This window comes from Rana temporaria, chromosome 3 (assembly GCF_905171775.1).
Source record: "Rana temporaria chromosome 3, aRanTem1.1, whole genome shotgun sequence".
NCBI lineage: Eukaryota > Metazoa > Chordata > Amphibia > Anura > Ranidae > Rana > Rana temporaria.
In genome coordinates this window covers 278,926,178-278,940,101 of record NC_053491.1, presented here as the reverse complement: position 1 = coordinate 278,940,101, position 13,924 = coordinate 278,926,178, and the positions used below count along the sequence as shown (strand labels likewise).

General features: G+C 45.0%; 1 protein-coding gene across 2 annotated transcripts in view; it reads left to right on the top strand.

The window, feature by feature from the left end:
- RUFY1 (RUN and FYVE domain containing 1) overlaps positions 1 to 13,924 on the top strand; it is a 229,922-nt gene that overhangs the window by 89,464 nt on the left and 126,534 nt on the right. For both annotated transcript variants that reach the window (XM_040344683.1, XM_040344684.1), the window contains exon 7: positions 3,210 to 3,274. In XM_040344683.1, coding sequence (XP_040200617.1) covers positions 3,210 to 3,274 — 65 coding nt within the window. The remainder of the gene's footprint in view (positions 1 to 3,209; positions 3,275 to 13,924) is intronic.

Below are 13,924 nucleotides of genomic sequence, written 5' to 3'. Positions count from 1 at the left end.
GGGAGCCATGGTTATCACACAGATGTCTGCATTTGTTCATTTGTATTACATGGTATATTGATAGGACTACTAGTTTACACAAAAAAGATCGGGCTGTTTTTGTACTTTTTTTTTTTCCAGCCGACAGGAAGCAACAAGGACACTGCATTTCTGGCAAGATCAATAGGTATTTTCTGTACTTGGCCTTAAATGGTGGTTGCATTAATTTTTTTTTTTTTAAGTACTAGTAATCTGCAATATATTACATGTTTGTGTTTAGGTTTAAATATGATCAGCTTAGAGGTTGGCTCATTTTTTTTTTTTTTTTTTTTTTTTGGGTGGAATGAACAAATTCTTTCTTTATGTTATGTTGGTCTAAACATGCCTATATTGAAACTTAGTGTCACTGAGCCGTGTGTGTATTTTTTTTTTTTTTTTTTTTTTTTACACAGGAATATTCTACCAGTATTCTGTTTTGGTTAGATAGATGACTGTTATGGAGATACAGTTATGACCTTATTGCAAAGTTGTTAGCAATGTGGTGTCCATAAGCTCCCTATTTGGCCGCTGACCTCTTCGGATGTTAATTGGCCGGGCCAAGATGATGTCACTCCTGCGCATGCTCGGGAGTTCATCTCAATAGATATGAAAATCATGCACGCAGCTCAGTTTAGCTTGATGCAGGTAAAAACCATCCCCAGTGTTTACCTGCATCAAGCTACACTGAGCTGCGTGTATGATTTTCAAAATCATTGTGCAAATCTGGTGCAGCTGTGCATAGTAATCGGCTTCTAACTAGCTTTTTCAATTAAGCTTTGACCAAAAATGGAAGCTGATTGTTTTCTATGCAGAGCTGTAAAGATGCAAGAATAAAAAACAAAAAAACTTTTTAGGCATATTTTTCTTTTCTTAAAAAAACAATATTTATTTTTACAAATCATTGATTGGAGGAACTTGGACAAAAGATAAAAAACATTTATATAAGTGAATGTGGTTTAAAACATGTCTCCGTGAGAAAAATACACAAAACTGTAACGATACCGAAAATAACGTCAGACTGCGGACATGGTGCAGGAGATGGTCAGAGACTGTAGACATGGTACAGGTAAGTATGTGAGCTCAGGGAATGTGGGGTTGTGGTTCAGTGCCGGGAGACACGAGTCGGTGCAAAATCAAGATAGTGCCACGAGATATGGCAGCGTGGGTTAGAGCAGGTAGACACAGGTCAGTGCAGAGAGATGCGGGAATGTAGGTCAGTGCTGGGAAATGAGGGTCAGGGTTTAGAGACAAGGGTCAGAGGAGGGGGACTCAGGTCAAAGCTGGAAGATGAAGGTTGCTGCTGGGAGACATGGATCAAGAGAGGAGGCGCCGCAGGGACAGCATGCTGCCTGATGACACCCGGCTCTGGGTGACCAGCTTGAGGGGAGGAGGAACCGCGGCCATGTCACTGGGGTGAGAGCTGATGTTGTGCTACTATGTGACCTCCCGGGAGAGGGCGGGAATGACGAATGTGTGGTGTGGTGGGGAGGGGAGTACAGGACACAGTGCACAGAGCTGACACTCAGTGTGATATTGGAGAGGTGGGGAGGAGGAAAAAAGAGGAGAGGACTGTGGCACACCTCGTCAGGAGGACACACCCGCAATCGTTGGGGCCCTGCCCCATTTTTAGCTCCAATTATCGGCAGGATTTTCCTTTCGGCAAATTGCCGAAAAGCCAACTTTCGGCCGAAATTTCAGTGCATCCCTAATGTGTGTGTGTGTGTGTGTGTTTATATGTGTGTGTGTGTGTGTGTGTGTATGTATATATATATATATATATATATATATATATATATATATATATGTATGTGTATATATATATATATATATATATATATATATATATATATATATATATATATATATATATATATATATTGTGTGTATGTGTGTGTGTGTATATATGTGTGTGTGTGTGTGTATATGTATGTATGTATGTATGTATGTATGTGTATATATATATATATATATATATATATATATATATTCTAGAAAATGACCTAAACACTTGTCGTGCTATAATAGTATATAAGAGGTTAACAAAGCCAAACCAGAACCAGAATAAATCAATTCTGCTTAATATTCAAGAAGTATATTCAAACTAACCATATGTTAAGCCTAGATAGTGCTACCCTGTTTCCCCAAAAATAAGACTTAGCCCGAAAATAAGCCCTAGTTTAAAATGCTTGAAAAATATTATAATCCACTCTTCGGTACCCCTACCCCCCCCCCTCCCGCTGTGCTTGGAGCAGGGAAGAGAGCTCCCTCGGGTCACGGATGTACCAAGCGACGCTATAACAAAAGTATTCGGCATATTTATATTACAGAAACACACATTATATACTACTGTAATATAGTGGATTATAGGAATTTACAAGCATTTTAAATCAGTTCATGACAGGCAGGGAGAGAGAAGCACATTACATGGTAAGCCCTACCCCGAAAATTAGCCCTACTGTGTATTTTGTTGACAAAATTAATATAAGACCTGGTCTTAGTTTCGGGGAAACACAGTATATAACTCCTTTCTCCCCTCATCCATTTTTTTTTTTTAAAATCACTTATATGTTAACTTTTTCACATAAAGATTTAATTTCATTTGTTAATAAATTTGCTGTGCTTGGCACTAGAAATATATTTCTAGTGTCATTCAATATTGGACAAATCATAGAATGAAAGATGCCTAAAAAGTAATTTTTGTTCCCCAATTCTTGCATCTTTATGATAATTCAGGACTTGGCATAGTGTACCACCAATTGTGCTGTCCACAGTGCCACCCTGTGGCGACAGCATTAACATATCTAACTTTTGTATACGATCTATGCAGAGCTGCACCCAATTTAGTAAATCACAATGAGTGTCTCTTCTGCATTTAAAAAATAAAGCCCCCCTGGTTCACAAACTTACACTTTGAAACCCTTTCTTACATGCATATATGTAGCAAAAATCCAGTTTCCTTTTAGGAAAGCATACATTTAGCCCCCCTGTTCACACTGGTGTGACTTCTCATGCAATTTGGATTTGTCAAATCTCATGACAAGTCGCAATGGAACTGTTCAAATCAGTACAACTCAGAATTTGCAGGGGCTTAGACTTACTTTTGTATCTTTTTGGCAAAGATGTCAGTGCTGTATACAAATACATCCACTTGTAAATATTTTTTCTAATTTTTTTTTTTTTTTTTTTGTTAGGTTGGAATCATTGACTTTTCTTTCTATCTTAAGGATATACAGCTAAATGATGATAATGACAGCAAGTATGTATTCCATGGTACATTTTTATTTTACTTTTTCTGTGTATTTGATATATAACTTTTCACTGTTTTCATCTAATCGTGCAAGACTGAAATGGTAGTTGAAGGATTTATTGCATAAAGCATATGATTCAATATCTGTAAATACTCTGGTATGTCTGTTCATTCATCAGGCCTTTGGTACACAACAGATTGCAATTGGGTAATTCACTAAGGTTAGTTTGAATAATGCAACATATGTAACTTGGAGTGCAGGTGATGCAAAAAGTTGCATTAGTAGTGGCTGTTGAAATAGATTTTAAGCAATTTTTTTTTTTTTTACCACTTATTAACCATATGTTAACCCTAGTCGGTGCTATAGAACGACTTCCTTCCCCCATACATTTATTTTTTTTAAATCATTTATATGTTAAAAAAAAAAAAAAAAAAAAAATGTTAATAAATTTGCTGTGCTTTGCATTAGAAACCCATTTCTAATGCCATTCCAAATGGGACAAATCATAGAATAAAAGGTGTGCCTTTTGGCTACAGTACTACTACCTATTGTAAAACTACCACTGATGGTAAAACGAGACAAAAAAAATGGCTTTGTTTTTGTAGATTGCATCAACCATAACATGATTTTTGCACTACAATATTGCAGCCCCCCCCCTAAAAACAAAATAAAAAAACTTACAAAAATATCTGTATTACCATAGTATCATAAGTTGTCACCAAATCAGTATGCTGTAAATTGTAAAAAAAAATACTGTAGCCCATAGGGGGTGTGCATGTGAGAGAGCCAAACTGATTAAATAATATCAAGTTGTCAGGACCACCTGGTACTAAAACCAAACTATTTGTCCAAGTATTTTTTTTTTTTAATGTAATGTAAAAAAAAAAAAACTGTTGCTAAAATCTGTGAATGCTTGTGCAAAGCAGTGATTTTGATTGCACAATTCGAGATTTTCCTAGCTTGTGACGGAAAATATTGATTATATGAAGACAGGAGGCGAGTATCTTATGCATTATCTTTCTTTAATAATGCCCATAGCAGAAATACAGTAAACATTTATTGTAACTTAAAAGAAAAAATTCAAAGAACTACCCTTCCCAGCAGTCCCTGGGCCAGTGTAGCCCCTCCCAGACCGTAGTCTATATAAGGAACTGTCTGAGGTAACCTATTCCTCTTTCTTCATGCGAATTAGTGTAAACAGGAATCGAAAGTCCAATTAGACATCTCTGCGGCTGCCGGGAACCTTCCGACCGGAACACAACATCTGAATCTGGAGGAAACGAAAGGACAAGGCCAACACGGACCAACTTCATCCGGACCAACTTCATCCCAACGGGGACTATAGGAAAACCAAAACCATTCGGAGCCGACCGGTCAGTCGTCTTCAGGAACATGGACCAACGGATTCAGTCAACGGCATCCCGACTCTGGATCTGGAACGTAGTAGGAGCCTCCATCTGCGGTGAACTAAACCCATGGGTCGAAACGGAACAGCAATCCCGACGGGGTTAGTGAAAACGAACTGCCGGGGCGTACCAGCCTCCGACTTGCAGGGTGTGTGGTTCAACAGTCTAGAACGAGAGAGACACAACCTCGTGACAGGGTTGGGTCGGGAGGGAAGATACTCGCCTCCTGTCTTCATATAATCAATATTTTCCGTCACAAGCTAGGAAAATCTCGAATTATACCTCAGACAGGAGGCTCATATCTTATGCAAGTTCAAAGCTATAACAATGCATATATAGATGATAACAAATGAAACAACTACAAAATTGATATAGATATGTGTTCCTCCGATCCAAGCAGAATTGGCGGAAAGCAATCGTGGTTACCAGTCCGCCGCTAGCCGTAAATCCTATAGGGAGCCGCCCGGGGTGATGACCTAGGAGCCACCGCTCCTCTGGAGGGGTGGGCGCCCAACGGGGTTACGTAAGACCCTGCCATTTCCATGATTGATCGTACCCCTCTGGCTATCGTAGCTGAGGAAACCGGAAACTGAGGTTTAGCGTAGGAATGAGGAGTAGGAAGAGATGCGAAGATCGCAGTGGGACCGTGAAGGACTAAGAAATCCGTAGACAACGGAGTACGATGTGCGGTGAAGAACGGGTAGAAAAAACCGATGAAGTCCCGCCGCTGTCCTACGCACGACGGAAAAACCCCGACTCTCCGAGGCGGGATCCGACGCCTGGAATGGCCAACGTCGTGACACCCGATATGCGTCTGACGGAATCAGACACGAGGGGGAGGTAGCTCAAACGACAATAACCTCCGACAGAGTGAGATTGTCCCCCCAGTCCTGGCGTGTGGTCAGGACCACTGATCACCTCCCAAGAGCGTTGATACCCTGGGTGTGATGGGCGTTGAAACTTAACGCTTACTAAGTCGGTACACCATGGGTGTTATCCCACCGGTAGTAAGTCTACAATGGAGCGGTAGTCCGAGTTCGCAGCGCGGAAGGCGCAGGGGAGCTATAGGACCTCCCGGACTCAAACGAGTCCACCAGGTAGTTGGTCATCTCAGACGAACGCCTTCATGAGGTTAACTTGTCGTTGATCACCAACTAACCAAGAGTCCTCCGGATGATCGAAATGTATATCTAGTCCCAAGGCCTAGATCAAGGCAAGTGGAACCCCCGTTATAAAAGAAAAGGTCGCTGTCCGTGACCGACACCCCGAAAACCCAACCATGCGAAGAGAAGTAGGACGTGCGTCGTGAATAGAGGGTGCAGATCCCCGTACAGACTGGGGAGAGAAAGGATCCCATAAGGGAGCAAGGGCCAGGAACACTGACCGGTGCAGTCGTCAGTCGATGGAATTGGGCGGGTAACGAGAATTCCAATCTAACACCATAGCGGAAGTGCCTGGGGTACATTTCGCAGCTGGAACGATGTCGCGTTCCAGGCAGAAATGTCAGAGATCTTGCTAGATCCGTTAGGATTTTGGGTCAAGGACCCCCCAAGCGAAGGTCGTACTGGACCGCGGATACGGTGTCCATACGCAAGAACACACCGTAGGTGGACGTGTGTGGCATTAGAGTCCTGATGGCAAGGCGATCGTCAGGATTTCCACGTGTGAACGTGCAGCAGAGACTCCGCTGTGGGCCACGCCCCTCCTGTGGACGAGGGACCGCATCGAGTACCCCAACCGAGGTGGTTGGCAACCTATTCCAAGATGAATCCGTCGTGGAGTTGCAGGTGGACCTGCCGTGCTGTCTGTCGACCTGACGTAGCCACCACCGTAGTTCAATTATGGCTTCCGTGTCCAGAGTGACGACGTCTGCACAGTGAAGCCCCTGGCAAAGACATAGGGACTGAGACTCTGAAGGTCTCGATAGTGAAAAGAAGCTGGACAAATGGCCTGGATTAACGCCAGAAACAGGCCAACCAGGCGAGCCAGTCCGCGTAAGGATACCCGTCGTTAGCCCAGCACGATACTGACCTCGTGCAGATGGCGGCCAAGTGGTCATGGGTAGCCGAAGGAGCACTAGGTTGGTGTCCACCAAGAACTGTGCAAGATAAAGGAAAACCTGCAAACATGGCCTGTTGGGGGTGCTTGAGGAATGAGGTTGAGAACCACTGATTTAGTAAACCTCTCTTCCAACTGTTGGCAAACGTTCACAAGACAATTCAGATGCTCCAGGGTTTTAATAGAGTGATCAATTTAAAAACATCTGCTCTCCAGCCTCGTCTTTACCTGGAATACTTGGGTCTGATCCTGGACACATCCAAAGCAAAGATGTTCCCTTCCTAAAATAATTGTATTTCTCTCAGAGCTGACGCTCGAGGATTGAGGTCAAAAAGCTATTCCACACAGATTCTCCATTTGCCCAATTTCATTCAAGACCTCTCCCAACACAACATCTTGCTGACCTGGGACAAGCATGCTCCTTCTCTCAACCTACACATGCTCCTCTCCAGCCAAGCAAGGAATTCCCTAACTTGTTGAGTCTCCAGACCATTTTTAACAATAGGGAAGTCTTTCCTTCCCTATTACTGGAAAGTTTTTACAACCGATACCAGTCTTTCTGGTTGGAGAGGAGTGTTCCAGTCCCTCATGGTCCAGGGAATGTGGTCATCCGTGGAAGCCAAGCTTCCCACCAACATCATGGGACTCAGAGCAGGTTGGATAGCTCTGCAACACTGAATCCGCCTTCTATGAGAACACCCAATCAATTTGCAGTGCGACAATGCTACGGCTGTGGCTTACATTGGCTACCAAGGGGTCATCCGGAGTCTTGCAGCTTTTGAAGGAAGCAAACCAGATAATCTTATGAACAGAAACTCACTGTCCAGCAATCTCTGCAGTCCACATTACAGGAGTAGACCACTGGAAAGGCTGCCTTGATTAAGGAGAGTGGGTCCTTCACCTAAACCTCTTATATGTCAAAAATGGAGGGCTCCAGATGAAGACATCCTAGCCTCTAGATTTAACAACAAATAACCTCTGTAACCAGAACCAATGATCCTCTAGTGCTGGCTTTGGTTCCCTTGATAATTATCTGGTCTCAGTCCAGGCTAATCTATGCCTTTCCTCCATTGCGAATTCTGTCTCATCTGCTCAAAAAGATATAGCAAGAGAGGAAAACCATGATTCTCAGTGCACTGAACTGGCCCAGAAGAACCTGGTACACAAACATACTCCGACTTCTAGCAGATGTCCCCTGACCTCTTAACAGGCCAGATCTGCTGTCTCTGGGCCCTTTATTTCATCCTGCTTCTCAGTCTCTAGCTTTAATGTCATGTTTAGCACAGGTTAAAGGAGTCTGAGTCTATTATCTCTACCTTGCTGAAAGCAAAAAAGACCCCTGACATCTGCAAACTCTCAGGCCCCATACTCACGACCAAACATGTCTGCTGAAACTGGTCCGCAGGCCAGTTTCAGCAGACATGTTTGGTCGTGTGTGGGCGCGAGCGGGCCGAATTCCAGCAAACATTTGCCCGCCGGGCCTTTTCCCAGCAGACAAATATTCCTGGACTTGTTTTAAAACAGTCCGCTGGAATTCTGCCCGCTCGGACATGTACGGTCGTCAGTACAGACCTACCGTACATGTCCAGGCGCCCCCCGTCCCTCGCATGCGTCGAATGACTTCGACGCATGCGTGGAAGCATTTTAAAGGCGGGCCGCCCACGTCGCCGCGTCATTGTCGCGGCGACACCGCGTCATCGACGCGGCGACACCGCGGACACGCCCCGCGTATTGTTTACGCGCGGACTTCTGTACGATGGTGTGTACAACCATCGTACAGAAGCCCTCTGGCAGACATGTATGGTGAAAACGGTCCGACGGACCGCTTTCACCATACATGTTTGGTCGTGAGTACCCGGCCTCAGGGGAAGGACTTCCTGTTCTAGGAAGCCCATAAGACAGTGATACAAGGTCTACTGGTCAGAATTGGTTCACAGATTAAAAGAGAGAGGACCTCTCGTATAGACTCTTTACTCTTCCAAATGCATTGTTTGGGGCAATTTCCCCAAAAAAGTCTGTCTTTCAACCTATAGCACTTTACTTAAAGTTTGGGAGCACTTAAACAGTCTTCTATTTTAGAAAGTAAAACAGAAACTCCCTTGGGCTCACTAATTCATGTATGAACTAACTAATAAACCCGGCACTCTTCTGGCATGGGAACTCAGGCCTGCAGACTGGAACCTATATCTCCTACAATTTTTCCAGCTCTGGCCATAAACTGTCCACTTCTACCTCCATGGCTAAAGAATTATATTTGTTTCTTTTTTCATAAACTGTCTAACCTATATGAGCCTTTGGATTAGACCTTACAGTCTTCCATTTTATCTGCCCTCTGGGGCATACATCAGCTCCTCTGGTATGCCCTCCTTTCCAGGATAGATGTTGGTAAAAAGATAGAATCTCCTATCAAACTTGATGAGTTGAAGTTGGCCATGTCATTGTTTAGGCCCAGAAAGGCACCTGGCCCACAGGGGTTTATGCCTATTACAAAACTTTCTTTGATGTTTTGGCCCCTAATTTTGCCACTGCACTCAATTAGTTGATGACTGAGAAGTCCACGCTTGTCAACCTACTAAGAGCATACATTTTCTTGGTTCCCAAGGAGAGAAAGGACCCAGTTCCGTGTGGGAGCTACAGACCCAGACTTTTGAACAGACTTAAAGCTGTTCACCAAGGTGTTGGCTAGCAGACTACATCCTTCTATCCCACTCCTCATCCACAGAGATCAGGCCAGTTTTGTTCCCCTTCGGGAATCTCTGGACAATACCATTCAGGTCCTCAACTTGATTCATGCTGCATGGGCCTCCAGACATCCTTTTCTGCTCCTTTCTATGGATGCAGAAAAGGCATTTGACCAGGTTGGCTGGAATTACATGATGGCTACTTTAGAGCACATAGGGTTGGGGGCCCATCTGCTGCACTGGATCATAGTGTTTTTTTTTTTTACTTGGAAAAAACAACTTTATTAATATAAAGCACAGATTACATGACAGTCAAGCACATTCGTCAATTGAAGTACAGTTTCATATGGGTAAATGCGTGATCATTTTGTTTACCTAGATTCCGCTTGTCATACATTTGTTCACAAGGACAATGGAGCATTTTAATGTGGAACACCCCCTGGTGAGGCAGAGTCAGACACATGTTTCTCCATTCTCTAGCCTATCTTATCAACTGAGTGACCCCGACGCAAACCCTGAATGTCAGGGTGTGCTCTGATGGCGATAGCCAGTGGCTCAGCAGCCAAGGCATATAGCAACGGGGAGAGGGGACACCCATGACGAGTACCCATCTCCAGAGGAAACCGCACAGAGAGCCAACCATTGACAAAGATTTTCGCCTTGGGAGTCTGATACAGGAGTTGCACCCATTTTATGAAATGTGGTCCAAAGCCATAATTATGTAGACATTCCCATAGGTAGGGTCACTCCACTGAATCAAAGGCTTTGGCCGTCTCAAGCGCCACCACCACCCTGGTTCCTGAGTTGTCATGCCGCGCCAGGATATTCTTGTACAGTCGTCTAATGTTCATATCTGTGTTTTTCCCCGGCATGAACCACGTTTGGTCCATTGGTATTAGTGACATCATAGCAGCATTTAACCTAGATGGTAATATTTTGGCTAATATTTTAATATCTATCTGCAGTAGAGAAATAAGCCGATAAGATTCAGGGTAGTGGGGGTCCTTGCCAGGTTTGGGGAGTACTATAATTTGGGCTTTTTGCATAGACTCGGAGTACATTCATATTAAAGATTGACTGATACAGGGCCTTTAGTTTGGGAACAAGTATATTGGAGTAGGTAGCATAAAATTCCAAAGGGAGCCCATCAAGTCCTTGTGCTTTAGATTTGGCCAACTGAGCAGTCGCCTCAGCAATGTCATGTGCCGTAATAGGTGCATCTAGTAGTTTAAACTGCTCTCTGTTAAGCGGAGGAAACTGAATGGTGGTCAAATAGGACTGCAGTTCCCCATGCATGTAGGTACCCTGGGATTTATAGAGGGTACTATAGAATTGCTGAAATTTAGCTGCCCTTGGTTCGGGTCAGTAATACTATGTCCATCAGGGTCACTAAGTGAAACCACAACCGGTGGCTTAACATCCAAATGAGCCAGATAGGCCAGCAGTCTCCCTGGTCTCTCCCCATGCTCATATACTCTCTGCCTGCTGAAGAATATCCGCTGTTTAGCTTTTTCTGTGAGCAGTTGCGTAACCCTATGGGACTGGAGTTTGACTCTGTTAAGGTTTTCAGGAGTCGGGCTAGCATTATATGTGGCCTCTAATGCCGCTTACACACGATTTTCGGGTTGTAAAAAATGAAGTTTTTTTTGTTATGTCATTAAAAAACGATCGTGTGTGGTCTTCAGAGCATTTTTCGGGTTCTGAAAAACTGCCAAAAAAAATTCAAACATGCTCTATTTTTTAACAACGTTTTTAACGTTGTCGTTTTTCGGGTTGTAAAAAATGGTTGTGTGTGGGCTTTAACGTCGTGAAAAATCTGCGCATGTTCAGAAGCAAGTTATGAGACGGGAGCGCTCGTTCTGGTAAAACTACCGTTCGTAATGGAGTAAGCACATTCATCACGCTGTAACAGACAGAAAAGCGTGAATCGTCTTTTACTAACACAAAATCGGCTAAAACAGCCCAAAGGGTGGCGTCATCTGAATGGAACTTTATAGTGCCGTCGTACGTCACCGCGCTTTGCTAGAGCATTTTTTTTTCACGATCACGATGGAATCATGGTCTGTGAGGACCGACAGCCATTGGGGATTAAGTCTCCACAATCGTGCTGGGTAGGCAACTCGAAGAGACACTGTCAGCCAGCACGGGGAGTGGTCTGAGAGGACCCTGGGAGCAAACACCTAACCCGTAACCTTAGGCAACAGGGCCCTGGAAACCAGAATAAAATCAATCCTAGACATGGTGTTATGACTTGTTGAATGACAAGTGTACACTCTGGTCGTGGGGTTATGTGTCCAGACGTCAATAAGGGCAAACGCCGTCAGTGTACGACATAGTCTAGTGTGTAATGGCTCGCCTGGTCCGGGGTCAGCTTGTACTGCTCGGTCTAGCGCCGGGGTCATCTGATTGTTAATGTCCCCCATCCACACCATTCCCTGCACATTCCATAGTAGGAATTTAACATCTGCCATACTGCTTACAGGTATAGTCTGTGTGCACGGATCTGCAGGGTATCATCTCCATCAAAATAGGGTCTTAGGTTAGCACTTCCCCCAACCTGGGATAACATAGCCGTCACATAAATAAACATACATGGTAAGTGCTTGTTTAAAATTATTCCAAGTAAGTAACAATTGCACAACTGTGCTAACATTCCCAATGCTCTGATCAAGGGATTCTGCATTTTCCTTCCCTCCCAGCTTCTCACCTCCCCAACTTGGTGGAAGCATGCATTCCCTTGCAACCTTTATATGAATTGACTTCCAGCCATCAACATTAGCTGGAGGTACAGTACTTGGAGAATAGTAGAAAAGTTCAAAATTAGTGAGGAATAAATAGGGGTTGCAAACATATCGGGGGCGATTATTCACTGTGTAGCGCAAGATTAGTGCACCAAGCATGTCCTATGCATCTCTTTCTCCTTCTGAGTGAGACTCACGCTGCAAGGATACATAGTCAACTTTGTGTTCTAAAGTTCTTGGGGCCTTATCTCTATGGTATCTCCATGAAGGTGCTGTGGGGGCAGTAAGAAGCATAGAGAGTTAATCTCTGCGGTTCCAAGCCAGTGGCATAGTGTCTAGGAGTATCAACAAGCTGAGTCCCTTCTACCCCAAGGGAGCTTAAGGGTTGACCCCCCTACCCCCAATAGGGGGACCTTTTAAACACATATTGAGTAATGCACTGGTTATGAAGATGGGGGGTGGGGAAGAAGCAAATGGGGGGAGCTTTTGTGCGAAAAAAATAATGGCAAGATGAGACTACCACCCACAGCTGAGGGGGACACTTTAAGAGGAGTGGGGCCTGCCATCATCTGGCAATGGCACCAGTACTCATAGTAACAGGCCGTGTAACCGTTCATCCATCTGGGCATCCGCATTGTTCCAGCCAGTGTGCTGCCGTCTTCGGGTCCTCAAAAAATAGGACTGTACCATCCTCCTCCACTCTCAATCTGCCCAGAAACATGGCATATTTAAGGTGTACCACCCTGAGCCACTGCTTAACATCTTGGAACTGCGCACACTTTCTTTGGACTTCATTAGTGAAGTCAGGTAACACTGGCGATATGGCCATTGCCTTGGGCGATGTTGCCTTTCTCTCTAGTCAACCAAAGGATTTTTATCTTTGTCTCTGAAATGAAGAAACTTGGCGATGAATGTCTTGGGGGGGGGGGGGGGGCCTCCTGCAGGTGGAGGTTAAGCTGGGATGTGTTGCACCCGTTCCACTGCGAACATGATGGAAAAGGCCTCTTCCAAAATGTTGGATCAGGAGGGATTCCAAGTTATCAGCAGGGTTGGCACCTTCAGCCTTTTCAGGTAGACCGATGAACCGGAGGTTGCAACTTCTGAAACGGTTCTCCATATCATCCTTGTGGGAATGCAGTTGGTGGATCTTGCACTGCAGGTCCTTCGTGGTGCGGCTCAGGGGGTGCAGGATGTCCTCTGCCGCTCCGATGCGTGTCTCAGCCTCGGTGACCCTGTTTTTTAGATAGGTCCAGACGCAAGAGGGAGATGTCAATCTTGACCTCGTCTATTTTGGCGGTGAGTGTCCCCTTCAGCATTGCGATGGCATCCAGGACCTTGGCTGTATCTGCTCCCTGATGGGCCGCCGTGGAGAACGTGCCTTCACTATCTCTGGCCTGCGGTTCTTGATCCTGATGGGGGTATTTCGCCAGCTTGTCCATCACCTCAGAGGCCCTTTTCGTTTGAGACATGGTCTCTCCCTGCTCCAGACTGTGGATGACTAGGCCGTCACCGAGTGGAGCAGGATAGCCGCTGTTGCGCGGGTTAGGCCAGAGCCGCGGACCGCCCCCAAAGCAGATACAGGACGTGGATGTACTGCAGTAGCGGCCTCAGGCAGATCAGAGGCTGTTCTAGGAGGTGCTGTAACTCAGGACAGTCAGAGAGGCCAGGAAAGCTCACCCAGGCCACCGTCGGGTGGAGCAAGATGGCCGCCGCTCTGGGAAGTAGGCCGAAGCTGCGTCCCGCCCCAGGCCATCCGGATGCTGTTCCAGGAG